This window comes from Cibotium barometz, chromosome 25, assembly GCF_041138505.1.
Source record: "Cibotium barometz isolate CiBa-2024 chromosome 25, ASM4113850v1, whole genome shotgun sequence".
In the NCBI taxonomy this organism is placed as follows: domain Eukaryota; kingdom Viridiplantae; phylum Streptophyta; class Polypodiopsida; order Cyatheales; family Cibotiaceae; genus Cibotium; species Cibotium barometz.
Genome location: NC_141070.1, coordinates 19,118,691 through 19,137,754, shown reverse-complemented (window position 1 = coordinate 19,137,754; position 19,064 = coordinate 19,118,691). Strand labels below are relative to the sequence as shown.

Genomic DNA, 19,064 nt, shown 5'->3' with positions numbered 1-19,064 from the left:
TCTCCTCCACTGAGAGGGTACCCTTTTCTAGTCTCAAATCTCTTAAGGGGACTACTTCAACTTGTAGAATGTGGATACAAAAGAGCATGTACTCGTAAGATACCCCCGATAATTATATATAGTATTGGTGTTCACGACATGCATGATCTCCCAAAGAGCGTAAGTAACCAAAGATTCAGAGCAAAGGGGCTCACTTAACCCCTTAGATATGTGATATAATGTTAGAAAGCCCTCGAAAAGTACATTCTAAATCTATCACTGTAACGAGTATGGAGTTAATATGATCAAGTTATTTCTTGCCTACTAAAAGGTAGGTTCCTATGATTTTGATATCCATGTAGCTTAATAAGTCAATTCGTATGAACGGAAGATTGTTTCTCATTACATCTAGAGTAAATTTGAGCAACTTGTGCAAGTATTTTCAATGGTTAAGTTACTGATTCCTTTACTCCATAAACCAAAAGGTTTCAAGGATATTATGCATCACATGACGTGACTACTAGCAAATTGGATGGTTCCACAAACATTTTTGTTTAAGCTATCGCTCATGTGGATAGCCCATTAGGTGTATCTCTCCTTGGATCCGATCTTCTCATCATCAATTCTTCGTGTTTCATACCTTGATCCACCAATGTGATGGAGGGTATTGCTAGACAACTAAAGGCAAAAGGTAAGATTTGAGGTACTCTATTGTTAAGTTTAGCTTTTATGGAAGCTTTGAAAATTGTATCATGGATATCACAATCGTTGGAATCTACCTTTTAGTGGGAAAGACATAACATAAGCATATCAACTCTAAATGTTTTTGAGGTGATAGATTTTGAATCTACTTTTCAAGGGTTTGGGATGATAGTATGTCACATATGGGGGTTTTGACGTAAGATACATAAAGTTCACCCATGACGCCCTTTTCTCTAGCAAAGTGATGACATGGATCTTGTTAAAGTCAAAATTTTACCTAATGATCAATGTACATAATACATTTATACTATGTTGCCTTGTCTCTTATGCCTTGTTATTGTTCTGTGTGCATCAACCAGCAATTGTTCTTGCGAGAAGCATCTCTAACATGGTATGATCCGCTCTCCTTGGGTCCTCTGCTAGGTGCGCCCTCTTTGCCCCTGTCCTTATTCAACTTCATAGCCATCTGCATTAGCTTACTTCTCTCCATCTTCGAGAATCAGACCTACATCAACCATACCATGATGTTGCTGCCATGTTTTGTGCTTAGGAGATCACATTGGACACAGCTCATGCATACATGCATGTTGCCCATGATTGTTTTTTGAAGATAATAAATAAATGTTTACACTCCTCCTCAAAATCTAATGCGCCATACTCCGCCGAGTCCCTAGTGGTTTGTTTTGATGCAAGAATCAATAGTATCCCCCTTGATTTCTCCATGGTCACTGCAGTGCCCCTCTCCTCCACTGAGAGGGTACCCTTTTCTAGTCTCAAATCTCTTAAGGGGACTACTTCAACTTGTAGAATGTGGATACAAAAGAGCATGTACTCGTAAGATACCCCAGATAATTATATATAGTATTGGTGTCTCTTTGAGTAGGGTGTTCACGACATGCATGATCTCCCAAAGAGCGTAAGTAACCAAAGATTCAGAGCAAAGGGGCAGCTCACTTAACCACATGCCATAATTATATATAGTATTGGTGTCTCTTTGAGTAGGGTGTTCACGACATGCATGATCTCCCAAAGAGCGTAAGTAACCAAAGATTCAGAGCAAAGGGGCAGCTCACTTAACCACATGCCATAATGAAAATTCCAAGGCTGTACATACCCAGCCATTACCTTTGCATCTTTGAGCAACTCCTACCCCTTAGTGGGGTCCAGGTCACCCTAAAGGTGATTCAAGACTAAAAAGACATTCTCGATGCGTGCCAAAGAGTGGAGACAAAATGCTTGCACTTTTTCTCTAAAGGTCTTGTTGTCCAAAAAATCTAGCCATTTGGTTTTGTAGAAATTTCAAAGCTTCAGCTTCACCTTTCATATTCTGAGTGTAATGTAATGTTGTGAAGAGATTAGAGAGATAGGATTGCATGCTGTCTCAGAAGAACATTTGAAGTTTAGGACACTCATTCATGAGGTCCTGGGCTCAAATCTCCCTTTAGTACTCTCATGGAGTCGGATTGCACTTGAATGTTTATTAAGTATCGGAAATAGCCTAAACCCTATATTGGTATCTACATAAACCTTTCTAAGGGGTGGTAATTTTTGGAAAAAATGCACACTTTCAGTATCAAGAGGGAGAGGGGGTTTAGAGATCTGCCCTGTGGGCAAGGAGATAAACAGGGAAAATCTGCCTGTGTAAAGAGAAGAAAGTGAGCTAGACTCCTCGGAAGCCACCTCGAGCTAGGATCTTTGAGACAACATGAGACAATGAGTGGAGGAACAACGAACAGGAGCTCTGCCCATGGTCCTCCGATCTCTGGATTCGCCAATTGAATCTTTATTTGTCATTATTACACTAACGCAGTATATTCGTTTTTCTCTTAAACAATTATAATTGCTTTGGTTATTGGAAAGTAAAGTATCGCTTGTAATTGGGAATGCTACCTAGGATTCACAACAATTTTTTCTTATATCAATTTTATAGTCTTCCTTCTTTTTTATTTCTATATATTGGCTAAATCGTTTGTTTTATTTCGTGAAATTAATCGATGTCATCCTTTCCTTGGGTTCACTGGATTTGATTTTGTTGCGAAGTTAATGTTTTTTAAGCTACTTTTACCCGGTGTGTGTGTGTGTTGTAGTGCAAAAGTGAGCTAACACAGTCGGTTTGTTTTGTGAGTTAAAGTATGAAGAGGATTCTTGAACGACATGCAGAAGCCAGCAGCGATGAAAAGCAAAACGAGAATCAGTCTATCGAGAAAAATAACGTAAGATTACGTGCACACCTGCATATCATCTATGTATTTGGTGGAATAAACGTTGGATTGAACATAATGGTGTGCCTTTATTCCTCTAATCACCTATAAAGCATGCATATAAATCCATGTCTCTTTCAGAAATCGGCCCCTGTTTGTGTCTCAGCTATAATGAGGTTGTTAGCTCATCGAAGCTTGCATTAAAAAGCAACTTTGATTAACATAGGCAGTATTGGCAGCTTGATGAAGTTGGCCGACTTAAACATCAATCGGATTGCCTAAAATCCATGAGCAAGTGAGTACTGTTTTTGTTTTTCACAACCAATAAAAATTGAGCAGCATGTTTAATCATTATTTATGAGCAAGAATTGAGCTTTATCAGCAACATGTTCAAACATGGGTTGCTACACAGACGCTTATCAGGAGAAGACATCGGAACGCTAAGCTTGAAGGAGCTCCACCAGCTTGAGCAACAGACAGAAATGGACATGTGCCGTGTGACAGCTCGAAAGGTAAGCCTTCTTGGCTTAATTTTTCTCTTTTCCTTTCTAAGGCTTGGTTTGTAGAATCTGATTCTCAACGTACTCAACTTTCCAAAGGATGACATACTTTAAAAACACCCTCAATATGGTTGCACATTTTAGAGATTTGACGTTATATAATGCTATAATGCTGAGTACCACAATGTTATTGACCTGTGCTGCTTACATTAGACGTTATTAATGACTTGTAGTTTAAACATTGATCATGATTATCTAGAGATTTCGCCCATCATTGGCTCTTTGGATAATCATGATGGCTCTTTGGCGGCCATCATGATTATCTAGAGTACCCAGGCTGAAATTCGAAGGCCTATCCTAACCTTGAATTTGAAATTCGAAGGCTATAAACTAGCTTGACCTAGTGATTTTTTTTTCAATTGTGGCCTTCTTCGAGGGCTTCTCTTGAAAGTTTGAAGGACTTTGTTGCCCTGTGAAGGCTTCGAGTTTCAGTACTCTCATAGACTAGGGAGAAACCCTCAAAGGTGGGATTTGATGTTCTCTACACTAAGAGTGCTGATGAAGTGATTTATGTAGGAAACAAACGATACTTATGGAGATGCCTCTAAGCGAGCTCCACATGCATGGTACATGCTCAAAGCTTTCAAAGAAACCTATGGAGTCTTGAAAGATGATAGAAGATAATGTAATATGGCAACTCGTTTGCAATGTTACATGCCATACATAATGTTCGAGCAATTTGATTTTTGCCAGAGCATTGTTCAACCTTGAACTTCACAACCTAGCATAGAAACTCAAGAGGTCCTCTTAAAAATATACAAAATCTCAAGGAAAAGTTACCTTTTTTACATAAATCATGAAAATATACATGCATAATAATTTAACATTTCAACGTACAAAAGAATCTCAAGTATTTTAAAACTATATTATGATATTGACATTAATAGGCTAGCTTTGATCATCGAACATTGCCACAAGCATTTTCTTATACTGAACCCCGACATTTAAGTCCAATCACGTAGTCCTTAGAAAAACCAACTCAATATAGCTCTTAAATCCCTTTTTAACAACCTTCTTGCACCTTTAGCCAATTTGGGAGTGTGAGTTTACTTCTAAAAACCCAAGTTTGGTTTTTAAGTTAAATACAAAAGATGAAACTTCTAAAGCTCCTATTTGAGGCAAGAGAATCGATCTACCATAGGTCTAATGAAAAGCATGAAGAAGCATAATCAAAGAATTGGGAAAATACACTGTAAAAGAGTGATTTGTTTGTGATATGTAATTTGAAGACATAAATTATGAAAAATACAACACCCTTGAAACCTTGATTGACATGATGGATGCTCAATTGTCTAATCGGGGGTTTTTTAGATCTCTGAACATGATAGTGGAGTTAGTTTGAGCTAACACGATGAGAAAATTGAGATTCAAGTATATGTAAGCTCCAAATATTAGTGCTTGATTCTCCTTATTCACTTAGCCATTGCCCAAGAGCTCTTGGAGGCACCCTTGGCACACAATGATTCCTCTTTACACCACACAATTCGATGCAATTCAGCCCGCTATAGCTTGCAACAGTGCAAAACACAAGAACATATCTTTTTCTTGTTTCTCCTTATTTACTTGCAACTGATCAAATCAATTTTAGGAGAGTGTTGCCCATTGTCCAAGGACCCGCTGCTTGGTTCATTGTATCATATGTGTTGAGTTAAAAACCACACGCTAGTTTTAGAGTTAAATTAGGGTTCTAGGGTACATTTGAGCTAGATCTTTTTCTCAAGCCTCTCCTCCAAATCAAGGGCAAGGGGGCTATTAAAAAATCCCACCCACCTTATTTTAAACACCTAATCATTGTGATTAATGTAGGATTAGGGCATCTTCATCATAGCCAATGCATGCCTAGTACTCGTGTTTCAACATGGTGTCAGAGCCTCCCCTCTCTCCATAGACTCTCTAATCTTTGGATTAAGATATATCTTTCATCTCCTTATAGCGTAATCCCAATAAATACCACTTAATCATTGTTATTAGCTCATTAATTTTCATCCTATTCACTAGGTCTCAAGGAAAGGTTGAGCTTGCAATAGCCGATTCTCTTAGCACAAAGCATCATTAGGTAAACCCTCTTAGGAGACTCTTGCCACTCCCTAGGCATTGCTCTTCATCACCTCTAGCACATGGCAGCAGGTAATGAATTGCCAAAAATGCATAGCAAACCAACGCTTCTTGTTTTAGGTAAAGTAGGCCATTCGTCTTAGGAGAAGCTCAATCACTGAATTCCTTACATGCCATGGAAGTTTTATGAGTCCTCTAAAGATGTTGGTGCACCAAACTCAAGGTTCAGGTTTGTGCAATCTCCAAATATCAGTGCTTGAGTCTCCTTATTCACTTAGCCAATGTCGAAGAACCCTTGGAGACACCCTTAGCACACTGAGGCGCCTGTCTTACCACACGATTTGGTGCAATTCAGCTGCTATTTCAACCCGCAATAGCACAAAACACAGGAACATGTCTTTCATTCATTTCTCCTAATCTGCTTATAATTTATTAAATCTCTTTCAGGAGAGTGTTGGTCACTGTCCACGGACCCTACGCATCAAATCTTGCTTCGATTGCTTCATTGTATCATCTGTAGTGTGCTAAAAAAGTGGGCAATGGAAAAAGGCCATAAAAACTCATTTTCTCTTTATCAATCGAATTCTCAAAGAATCAACCTTGCTAATCACTATAATTAAGGATTAATTAACAATCAATTAATCATCCAGAGCAAAAAGTAATGTTTTAACTCATAAGTGGGATTGATATTTGACACTTGTAAACATGCATGTTTGACGATTCGACCCTGCTAATCACTATAATTAAGGATTAAAACAATCAATTAATCATCCAAAGCAAAAAGCAATTTTTTAACTCATAAGTGGGATTGATATTTGACACTTATAAACACACACATGCATTCAAATCACATCATTGCATGTGTGTGAACTTAAAATTCCATTACATTGTTAATTTGTAAGCAATTAGACACTATCGAGAGTCAAAATCTAGTATAACCATTGCAATGGCATCAAACATTATCACAAATGTTGAGAAGTTCTCTCGAGAAGGATTTCAAACCTAGGCCACCCAAATAAATTATCTTCTCATGCACGAAAAGCTATGAAAATTAATTAAGGAGAATGCACCCTCTAATCCAACTAAGGATTGGATTCAGAAATATGAACAAGCCCTATCATTAATTGGATTGCACTTGGTAACCAATATTATTCATCAAATTGATTCAAAACCGATGACAAAACAAGCATGAGAAGAGTTAAATTTATTATTGGTTTCAACCAAATAAGGAAATCCATTTGAAAATAGAATTTTATGGCTTAAAAATGGAATTTAATGAGTAACTAGCACAATTCATAAGTAAAATGAAAAGCATAATGACCCAATTAGTTGGCATTGATGCAAATATAGGTGAAAAGGATGCACTTGCCATACTTATAAAAAGCATTCCATAGGAATATGGTGCTCTTGTGACCACTTTAAAGAATTTACTTGAACCAACATTTGAGGGTCATATTTCATCACTACTTGAAAAAGAGGAATATGGTGCTCTTGTGACCACTTTAAAGAATTTACTTGAACCAACATTTGAGGGTCATATTTCATCACTACTTGAAAAAGAGGGGAAACTAAATAATGGTACGCAAAATACAAGTGAACGAGCATTCTACATCAACAAGGGCATAAAAGAATGCTACCACTACAGAAAGAAGGGACACTTTAAAAGTGAATGCAAACTCAAACACAAGCCCAAATGAAGGCATTACAAGAAACATGGACACAAAGAAGAAGAATGTGTATTGAAGAACCATGAAGCTGACTACGTGGAGACTTCATCAAGAAAAGTAAAGATTCCTGCGAGCATCTGTTTTGGAACTAAAGCTTTAACGACAATCCTCACATTAGGAACTCAATGGAGTCTTCTTGGGCCCTTTTATTTGGCAGTTTAAGGGAGTCAAACCTTTTCTCTTAAGAAGAAACGTTTTCTAATTAGAAGCTTCAAAACGGCTACTTTATTCGAATTTGAATTTTGGGGGAAAAATGGAATTTAAAATCTAGCAGATAAAACCATATCATGTAACATATCTATGGAAAGCTCTTGATGCGTAGATCACGGATCTGTAATCTCCGCTCAAATCGGAGCTTGTATGTAGAAGTTATGGAGGTCCGAAAATTGTAAAATTGCCCCCTCCCCTTTTTGGGAAAAAAAGTGCACCCTTTGACCACTCTTACACCTCTCTTACAAACCATTGGTTTTTGCTTACATGGCGGGCTCCTATTTGTCAAAAAGTTAAACGTTTCCATAACCTCATGGCAAATTAAAGGGCCCAAAAAGACTCCATTGAGTTCCTAATGCCAGCTTAGCCCATGATTGCAAAAGGTCACCAAATGAGTAAAGCTAGTCTTCTATTTTTATCATGTATGATCACCTAAGGGTAGCAACTTACACCTAGGGGGTGATGAAATATTGTAACACCACACTTCACCACCTTAAGTAGCATGTTGCACCAAGAAAAAATGATGAATATTTTTTAATTCACATCCAACCACCTTGCGGTAGATTGAACATCATGGCACCAAGGACAGGTGTTGAAATTTGTCGGCCATTGAGAGCAAGGTATGAGTAGAGGACCATGATTAAGAGCATGCACCCACATCACACTTGGGCATTATTCCACATGAGCATACTTGTAAGAGGTGTACCCTCATATAAAAAGGGTCATTTTCAAGCAATGAAGACAAGCATCTCCCATGCATCTCTATGAGTACAAGTTTTGATCTTATAACCTAATTGTGCTGGATTCAAGCGAGACATTAGAAAAAATTTTGACTCAAATTGGGTCCTTTAAGGATTTCTACACGTTCTCTCTCTACAAAAATGAGATTATGATGACATTTTGACAAATCATTTTAGAAATGAGTGGAGATTTGACATTTGGAATCTCCATTTCGAGACCTTTTCAATGATATGTAGCATGATGAGAAGTTTCGCATATTCAAGAAGTTTTCAAATTTGGTGATGATGTGGCATGTTACCAAATTTGGGACTTCTTGATCATGAAAAATTGTCCATCATGCTATATGCTATTGGAAAGGCCTCGAAAGGTAGATTTCAAATGTCCAAACTCCACTCACTTTTGATTTGACTTGCAAAAATTTCACTATGAACTCATTTTTGTAGAGAGAGAATGTGTAGAAACTTTGCATTTGAAACCCATAGCCATGCATGCCTCACTATAGCCCAATTTGAGTCCAAACTTTCTCTAATGTTAAGTAATTAGTTCATCATCATGTTGTTGATTAGTCTCCACCCACCTTAGTTTAAACACTTGTGGTTAATGTAAGATTAGGGTATCTTCACCATAGCCATGTATGCTTGGTACTCATGTTTCAACATGGTATTAGAGCCACCCTTGTAAAAACTTAAGTTTTACATAGTTTCTTTTAAATACTTTGAACCTTAGTCTTTCACTCGAGATTTGAAGCGATAGCATTTTGGAACTTATTTATTATAGATGTAACCGTCTTTAATCGTACATTATATACAGTGAATTCTTAGCGTCTCTACAATTGTCTTGTTGTTTTGTAGGTTTGTCTGATGTTTCAAGAGTCTATTTCTTGATATACTGTAATGTTGAATTATGTATATTGTGATGAAGACAATTGGTTTGTGTTTCTCTTTGTGACTTGAAATGATGATGGTGATGTGTGGGAAGTGTTTGAAGCTTGTTTTCTATGATGTCAAATGTCTATATAATGATTATTTGGGGCTGAGTTTAGCCTCAATACTTTTGGCGATCGTGTTGTTTTGCATGCCTAGTAGCTTTGTCTATGGGAGGGAGACATGGCTATAGCAATTCTATGCAAGTATGAAAAGATGAATGAATGGCTCCAGGAATTTAGCAACTGGGTTACCGAGGAATAGGAATATATAACCTATGTAGAAGTATTTCTAAGGAAGCTGTTTCCTCATTTGCCTATGGATGTGATTCGGCATATATGGGAAATCGTTTGGAAAGCACAGAGGAAAAACTTTCTTCTATTTGGAATAGTGAATGGTCCAAGTGAGGCTTGAAGTTTTCTAGAGATCTGTTATTACCATCAGTTTCATCACAAGTGTCAATATTGTGGGTCCAAATGTTCATTTCAGAAGAACAACATTTCAGAAGATCTTTTCATGGGCACATGGTTCAAAATTAGGTTGGGTGAAGGATTATCATCTCTGGTAGAGGAACCAAATGAAGGAATCAATCCACCTAATTCACGAGTAATGAAGGACTTGGATGAAGACGTCATTCCCCTTGAATTTGTAGGAGGGGAGGAAATAGCATCACCAAATGCTGAAATTACTAGGGGAGTGGCAAGGCTTCTTGGCACAAGAGCACTTAGTGCTCAATTGCTAAGGGCAAAGAGATCTTTGGATTTCAATCCATTACCATAGTAGCCTCCCAAAAGAAGAAGACCACCACCAATCATGTAGGCAAATCCTCCACCGCCTAGTGCCCCAACAAACACCAAGATTGGCCCAACCAAATTCAGTGGCTCCAAAAAAACTAATGTTAATATAGCTATGTTGGTCAGTTTGAAATGAGATGTCAAGCTAGTGGTTTTGGGATATATCTGGATGAAGTGAAGAGAACACTTTGCTGCTACATTGGAAAGTCATGTAGTGGGATGGTTTACTCAATATGGATTACAACATTTCCCGAACAATAATACTCTCAAAGAAGCTTTTCTTGTAAGGTTCAAGAAGGAGAAAACCCTTGAAGATATTCTCAAGAAGCTTAGGGGGCTGAAACAGGGTGAGTTAGGTGTGGAAGATTTAAAAAATTCAGAAATTTGTACAATAGGTTATTGGCAAATTAGAGGCCAACTCCTAAACAATTGGGAGACTATTTTTGCAAGGGCCTAAGAACAAGACTTCAGAGTTCTGTGACACGAAGAGACATTCGGAATGCAAATGACTTTAATGACCTGGTGAATACAACACTCACGGGCTAGAAAGGAGATTAGGATTATCTTCAAAAAAGAAGAAGCAGTCAGAAGACTCTAATGGAGAAGATGGTGAAGATTCACAAGAAGAAAATTGTGATTGAGAGGATGAGGAAGATAACTCTAACATCTCAGATGATAAGGATTGGATTGAGAAGAAAAAGAAAACAAAGAAGAAAAAGGAAAATCAAGAAATCAAGAAGAAATACAAGAAGAAAATCAAAACACTTAAGGAGGATGATTGGGAGAAGAACATTCTTGACAATATTAAAGTCTTGGGAATGGCAACCGTGGATGAGGCATCAAGGCCATATTGTGAGCTTTGCCAAAAGCTAGGTCATATTACAGCCAATTGCTAGTATATTCCATAGCATTAGGAAGTGAATGGGGTCTTCTTGGGCCCTTTAATTTGCCCAAGCCTAATCAAGGTGATTAAGGAATAGCCAAATGGAGGGTTGCCATGTGGACTGAAATGTTGGGTTTTTAAGAGAGGTGTAAGAGTGGTCAAAGGGTGCACTTTTTCCCCAAAAAGGGGGAGGAGGCAATTTTACAATTTTCGTACCTCCATAACTTCTACATACAAGCTCCGATTTGAGCGGAGATTATAGATCCGTGATCTACGCATCAAGAGCTTTCCATAGATATGTTACATGATATGGTTTTATCTGCTAGATTTTAAATTCAATTTTTCCCCCAAAATTCAAATTCGAATAAAGTAGCCATTTTGAAGCTTCTAATTAGAAAACGTTTCTTCTTAAGAGAAAAGGTTTGACTCCCTTAAACTGCCAAATAAAAGGGCCCAAGAAGCCTTTCATTGAGGTCCTAATGTATAGGAAGAGTTCCACCCAACATTGTTCAGACGAATCAACATGCAAATTCTCAAGCTAATCAGATTGGAGTTGAGCAGAATAGAAGGGCTACTAGTCCTCCAAGGAGAAATCAAAACCCAAATCAGTGTAAACCTATGCATCAGAATCAAAACCCTCAATGGGGTAATCAAAATCCTCAGTGGGGAGGTCAGTAGAGGAATTTAAATAACAACAATAATCATAACAAAAATATCAACTGTAATTATTGTGGCTTGCCAGGTAGTGGCAGCGTACAAGATGTGAGCTTGGGTGGAAGCACATAAATGAAAGGGAAATTCCAATTGTCAAATACAATGAAAGGTAGGAAGGGAATCAGAATCAACAAATCAGTAAATTCATTGGAAGTGTGATTGTACACAATGTATGAAAATTGAAGACATGCAGGATGTGGATTCAATGGCAATTAGTAGAGGTCACAAAATCAGGGTAGCAAGAAGTCCCCTGAAGTTTCAGCTACTAAGGAGGAGGATCCCATTGAACGAGAAGCTCAGAAGAGAATTAGAATAGGAGCATTAGGAAAATTTTGGACTCAAAAGAGGGCTGTTTCAATAATAATATAATATAAGACACATAGATTGAGTGACATGAAATCTAGCAACGATATTCACCGATGGTGGGACCTCTGTACAAACCCACCTAAAATGTGGAGAAACTCTTATCTTCATGAAATATTAAAAAAACCATCACCTTGTCTTAAAATATTTTAAATCGTTTTTTTGTCAGTACCTAACACAATAAAAGAATGTTTTCCACATTCTTGTGTTAGACGTGGAGCACTAAAAAATTCTTTCCACCACCCCTAGAACTAATGATTTTGAATACTTGGAATAGATAGATACCCAATCTCCTCGTTATTCCCTCAACTTGCTTCCACTTTTGAAACTCCAAACATCTTTAGCGCCCAAAAGGACACACCGTCTCTCATTTCTTCTTCCCTCCTTGATCCACAAAAGTGGTTAGCTCAGTCATCCACTTTCTGCTACTTCTTTCTCATACGTCTGTTAATCTCTCATGGCAACCGAAAGTGGACTGAAATCAGCAAGGAGCAGTATCTTATCTATTGTGTTGTATAACATAAAAGATGAGAACGAAGAATGGACTCCTCAAGTATACAAGTACTCTTAGGTCACTATGCAGCCAGGAAAACGTGGCCACTACCGAGTGAGGGGAAAGACATCTGAAGACTTGGCCATACATTGGAAAGGAAGGATCCTTGACTTCAAGATGGCACTAGGAGGAAAAACTGTCAAAGAAGTGTTGATTCAGCATGTATTCATGCAAAAAGAGATCAACGTGGGACCATTGGAAGGACCTCTAAGACACAGACCACATTGTAAGTGCTTGTGTTTTGTATTCCAATGTTGCAAATAAGGTGATTGATATACATTTTTCTGCCTTGCACAGATTTGTACCCATCCAATCTCTAGGAGTGGGAGCCTGCACAATGCTTGATGAGATTCTTGAATGGATCCTTGAAAGTTTCAGCTAAGGAGGATTCTCGTGTAAGACATACAGCTAGACCCAAGGACAATGCAGGTCCCTCATCTATAGTGGGAAGAAGATGGGCACTCTGAATGCCTCAAGATCGAGGAAATCAAGCATTTCTTCCTGATTATCCAAACTGCAGCTTAGACAAAGGCATTTTGCAGAGCATTCGTTAGTGCGGCGAGAAATCACACGATTTATGAAGCACCTGACTGCTGCTATTTCAAGATTACCTTTCCAGAGACTTGTCAGGAGAATTTACGAGTGAAATGGAATTTTGTTTAGGTGGAAGGCATCGCCCCTGTTTTGCTTGTAAGAGGCCGCAGAGAATTGGATGATTGAATTTTTTTTGGATAGTTACATTCTTGCGGCCCATGCACACAGGGTCACAGTGATGAACAAAGATTTTTTCAGCCTAGTAGCCCTTCGTTTTAGATATGATAAGTTACTTAGGCTAGTTACAATTACTGATGCACGAATGGTGCAAATTTTGGATGTCCATCCCGTTCAAAAAGTGAGAATTAAAGAGGTGATGGAGGGAGTTCCAGAACATGAACATAAGACTCGAGAAAATTTTCGGGCAAGCGCTCAAAGGGAACATCATGTGGCAATGCTTGCATTGCAAACAAAAAGAGAAAATGTTCGCGCACTCCACGCTATGAATCGGGAGGCGCTTCAATTTTTGTTGTCAGAGTTCTATGTACCCTATCATATTAGAGGGCAAAGATATTATTTTCCAATTTATGCTGAGGAGATAAACATTTTGTTTGATCCGAGAACTGAAGTCAATGACAAAGTGCTCAGATGTAGTTTTAGGTATACTCTTTTCTCTATCCTCCCATAATTTTTCATTCTTAGCTCTTAAAAGTTTATGCGCAACTCTTGATATGTTTTCTTATGAAGTTTTGTTATTTTGCAATTGCCCGAGGATGTATAGCATCGGGTGTTCCAGATTGATTCGCTAGTGTCAACACTTTTGCTAGTAGAGTCAGTTCCCTACCTTGATGTGCTGAACTGGTTTCGGGAGGTGCAGCTGGACGATGCTCAAGTAATTTTTTTGGCATATCATGAAAAGTGAGTTTGTCTCTGTATCTCTCTTGCATGATGTTTATACGAATCATCATACACGAGTTATATAGTGCTTCCTTTGGCACGTGCTCTCGCTTCACAGTGAATCGATTCAACACAATGCGAGGAAGCATTTTGTTTTTTATCTGGCTTGAAACTAATAGAAATCTATTTAGATGTGATGCAATGCCCATTGGAGTCTTGTTCTAGTCGATGTGCAAGAACATGTTATTTACCTTGCAAATTCGACATCTGGTATCCATGGCAATGTTTTGCAGTGAGTTAAAATCATTACGATACATATTATTGTTTAAGTTAGAAGTCCGGATTGATCAGGATATTGATTGGTCTTTGTTTACAGTGGTGTCAAGAAACTAATGGCCGCTTATGAGAGCCTGAGCATGGACACCCACACCTTCGAGCGAGCGACCATTGGAAGGGTTAGTGTGCCCAAACAAGATGATGGTTATAGCTGTGGGTGGAGGATTGCGCTCTCAATGCATTGTTGCTGTTACAGAGCATTTTCAGCTCCCTTCAGAGAATGTAAGCATTTTTCAACTCCCATACGCATGCATACTCTTGTTTATCTTCTTGTATATTTTCATGATGATCTTATGCCTTGATGAATTGTGATGGTAGTTTCCATCCATGTCTCGTTATGTGGACCTAGACGTCCAAACGTTTAGGGAGAAAACGATTGCGAAAATGATCGAGGTCGTAGAAGCAATGCCTCCAAACTTCCCAAAGGACTTCATTCCGTGCAATCCACGAGAGGGGATAGGTCCCCCTGAGCCTCTTAGATGGGCTCCGTACTTGGGAGAAGAGCCATGGCTCCATCCTGAAGCCTAGGCCTATGGGTTCCAGTGATATATAGTTTTTTCCTTATCGATGTGTTGTTGGATTGCTTCTTCCAACAAATGTACTCCACTCTGTAACATGCTATTTGTAAATATGCAACTACACATGTACATTTATATTTTTTAACACATATTTAGTGTTATTGGAGCGAGAACATCAATTGTAAATGCACTTTTAATTTGAAATTGATGTAAATGCACCTGAATCAACGTACTATACATCATTTTTAAATTAAAAGTGCATTTACAATTGATGTTCTCTCTCTAATAACATTAATATGTGTAAAAAATATATAAATGTACATGTGTAGTTGCATATTTACAAATAGCATGTTACAGAGTGGAGTGCATTTGTTGAAAGAAGCAATCCAACACCACATTGATAAGGAAAAAATATATATCACTTGAACCCATACGCCTGGGCTTCAGGATGGAGCCATGGCTCTTCTCCCAAGTACGGAGCCCATCTAAGAGGCTCAGGGGGGCCTATCCCCCCTCGTGGATTGGGCGGGATGATGTCCATTGGGCCGTCTGGAGGCATTGCTTCTGCGACCTCGATCATTTTTGCAATCATTTCCTCTCTAAACGTTTGGACGTCTAGGTCCACGTAACGAGACATGGATGAAAACTGCCATCATAATTCATCAAGGCATAAGATCAACATGATAATATATAAGAAGATAAACAAGAGTATACATGTGTATGGGAGTTTAAAAATGCTTACATCCTCTGAACAGAGTTGAAAAATGCTCCGTGTAGCAGCAACAATGCATTGAGAGCAACCCTCCACCCACAGCTATAACCATCATCTTGTTTGGGCACACTAACCCTTCGAATGGTCGCTCGCTCTAGGGTGTCGATGTCTATGCTCAGGCTCTCATAAGCGGCCATTAGTTTCCTGACACCACTGTGAACAAAGACCAATCAATATCCTGATCAATCCGGACTTCTAACTTAAACAATAATATGTATTCGAATGATTTTAACTCACAGCAAAACATTGCCATGGACACCAAATGTCGAATTTGCAAGGTAAATAACATTGTCTTGCACATCGACTAGAACAAGACTCCAATGGGCACTACATCACATGCAAATAGATTTCTATTAGTTTCAAGCCAAATGAAAAACAAAATGCCTCCTCGCATTGTGGTGAATCGATTCACTATGAAGCGAGAGCACGTGTCAGAGGAAGCACTATATAACTCGTGTATGTTGATTCGTATAAACATCATGCAAGAGAGATACAAAGACAAACTCACTTTTTATGATATGCCAAAAAAATTACTCGAGCATCGTCCAACTAGATGTCCTGAAACCAAATTAGCACATCAAGGTAGGGAACTGACTCTACTAGCAAAAGTGTTGACACTAGCGAATCAATCTAGAACACCCGATGCTGTACATCCTCGGGCAATTGTGAAATAACAAAACTTCACATGAAAACATATCAAGAGTTAGGGATAAACTCTTAAGAGCCAAGAATGAAAATTTGTGGGAGGATAGAGAAAAGAGTATACCTAAAAACACATCTAGGCACTTTGTCTCGTTGACTTCAATTCTAGGATCAAACAAAATGTTTATCTCCTCAGCATGAATTGAGAAATAACATCTTTGCCCTCTAATATGATAGGGTACATAGAACTTCAGCAACAAAAATTAAAGCGCCTCCCGATTCATAGCGTGGAGTGCGTGAACATTTTCTCTTTTTGTTTGCAATGCAAGCATTGCCACATGATGTTCCCTTTGAGCGCTTGCCTGAAAATTTGCCCGAGTCTCATGTTCATGTTCTGGAACTCCCTCCGTCACCTCTTCAATTCTCACTTTTTGAATGGGATGGACATCCAAAATTTGCACCATTCCTGCATCAGTAATTGTAACTGGCCTAAGTAACTTATCATATCTAAAACGAAGGGCTACTAGGCTGAAAATTGCACGTGGACTTAGACGAGGAGTATGCCACAATGCGAAGTAATCGAACGAAGGGATGTATTCCTGCTGAGGTGCTACGACTTCAAGGTGCAAAAGCTATTGATCTTTGGACTGATGGAAGCATTTATCCCCTTGATCCACAGACTGGTGCACCTCCCCCTTTTCGTAATATCACGCAGGTCGTACGCTTCTTGGGTGATGGTTATAATTGTTTCTTAGGGTACTGTCAGAGGCTCTATTCTTTGTACTTGCAGGAACTCTCAAATCAAAATCACCTCAAAAAGCTTCTAAAATTATGCAAGGCAGAAAAGGAAGAATGTGCGTCAACTTTCATGGCCACAAAGGAACATATGCTGGCTCGAGTCAAGGATCTAGAGGAGGATGCAGAGCAGAAGATGAAGCTTGATAAAGGTGTGGAAAGGAGGGATCGAGCTATAGAGAACTATCTCCGTCTTCGAAACTCAACTCGGAACCTTCGCCGACGTGTCGATCATTTCACTCACCTCCCCGTGGGATATAATGCAAGGCAGCGAAAGCGCAAGCCTCTGAGTCTTCTTTCCAAAGATGGGGGGGCTCACAAGCGATGTGTGCGTCAAACAAGGTAATCACAGCTTCAAAACTAGCATTACATTCCTTTTTCATATAGTTATGTCATTGACTCTGAACTATGTGATGTCCAGGGAATGTGCTAAAGCAATATTAGGTTGTTCCAATACTGAGGAGTCTATCCTTGAGCACATTATTCCAGAGCAGAAAGTAATCAATATGATAACCAATCCAGTAAATGGTGCGTTGTGTGAGAGGATTCAAAAGTATTTTCTCAAGGAATTCGAGCAGATTGTCAGTCCCGTTGACATGCTCACTGTGTGCGACACAGCAGGTATTAGTGATAAGGGATACAAGTCTTTGTATACTTGCATCACAGCACGTCTACGAGGCAAAGGAATGACACGATCTATACTTCCAACACCATACAGTATAGTTATGGCAAGGAAGTCAGCAAACAACAATATTGCCGACTTGCTAGGCGGCTACAGATGGGTGGATGGTAGCATGCCAATGTCAAATTCAAAAGATTTTGCTTACAACAAGTTTAACAATGTTTACGTCGAGGTGGAGGTGCTTCAACGAGCTATGATTCAGTTTTATGATATGACATTAGAGGAGACGGATGGAAAGGCTATATTTGTCCTCAAATTGGATGAATGTCAGGTTGTAAAGTGCCAAAGGGTGGAACGTACAAGTCTGACACTCATGAGCAGGGCATTGAAGCGAAAGAGCTTAGACGACGAAGATGAAACAGGTGATGCGGAGAATAACTTGCACACAAAGCGACGCAAGCAAGATTACTTTGGAGTGCAGTCTGAGAAGAACATATGGTGGCAGGCAGCATGGACCCTTCCGCACGAGGACCATGACAGTCTGAGGTGGTACTTCACCCGTAGAGGTATTCAAGGAGTGATACACAGGCAATCAAATGGTGAAGTCTTTCATGTGCCTGGCACTGGTCACTTTGAAATAGAGTGGCACCTTGGTGGTGATCTCAAGACCCTCAAATGCATGTTGGGAACTAAAAGCGATGCTAACACTTTGTTTCCATGCATCTTTTGTTGTCATCGAAGGATGCCAAGTGTCGCAGTGGGGAAGGCCAAAAAAGCAACCAAGGTGAAAGGTCGTAAGCAGGCAAGTGCAAAGGGCTCAAATCAATTACAAAAAGGGAAGGGTATGCACGTCTGGCTCAATGGAATTATGAGCTGCAATCAAAGCAAGGCACCATCTCGCGCAGAGGAGGATGCTACTTGGAACCCTATTCTTTCAATTCCACTGTGGTGAGTACATGTGTGTACCTTGCACGCAAGACTTAGAATTCTGGACAAATTGTTGATGCTCCACATCAATTATGCTTGGAACATGGAGCCAGAGTCACGGCGAGAACAGGGCATCGAAGAGCTTGAAGTTGTTTTATCATCCGTGGGGCTTCACGCAGGTGCTGTCACCCTCTCTAAGGATCGCAAAAACCCATCAAGTACCCAAGATAACCCTAATAAGATATGTATGGGTGGTGCAAAAGCAAGACACCTGCTCTCAAACTATGGTGAGGCTCAAAGCCATACACATTTTGAATTATGGAAGCAGATTTGTGATGTAACAACCTATCGAGGCAATGAGGCGACACTAGGATTGAAGCGTGCACATGTGTGGGAAGCTTGTGATGAGATGATGAGGCTTCTTGAGCACCCGTATCTTGATGAAGCAGAGATAGCTACATTCAAGACTTCGATTGACAGATTCACAGAAGAAATGATCGATGCTTGGGGGGAAACTCATATAACACACTACATGCATATTCTCTATGCGCACAGTTCCTTCTTTCTAGATGAATATGGGTCTCTTGCACTCTGGAGCAACCAAGGCATGGAACGA

General features: G+C 39.3%; 1 protein-coding gene across 5 annotated transcripts in view; it reads left to right on the top strand.

Moving 5' to 3' along the window:
* LOC147624331 (MADS-box transcription factor 23-like) overlaps positions 1-19,064 on the top strand; it is a 266,297-nt gene that overhangs the window by 222,243 nt on the left and 24,990 nt on the right. For 3 of the 5 annotated variants that reach the window (XM_086819316.1, XM_086819315.1, XM_086819312.1), the window contains 3 exons: positions 2,813-2,894; positions 3,122-3,177; positions 3,295-3,394. In XM_086819316.1, coding sequence (XP_086675442.1) covers positions 2,813-2,894; positions 3,122-3,177; positions 3,295-3,394 — 238 coding nt within the window. Of the gene's footprint in view, positions 1-2,812; positions 2,895-3,112; positions 3,178-3,294; positions 3,395-19,064 lie in introns of all 5 variants that reach the window. The other 2 variants (XM_086819314.1, XM_086819313.1) reach the window with 1 other exon arrangement.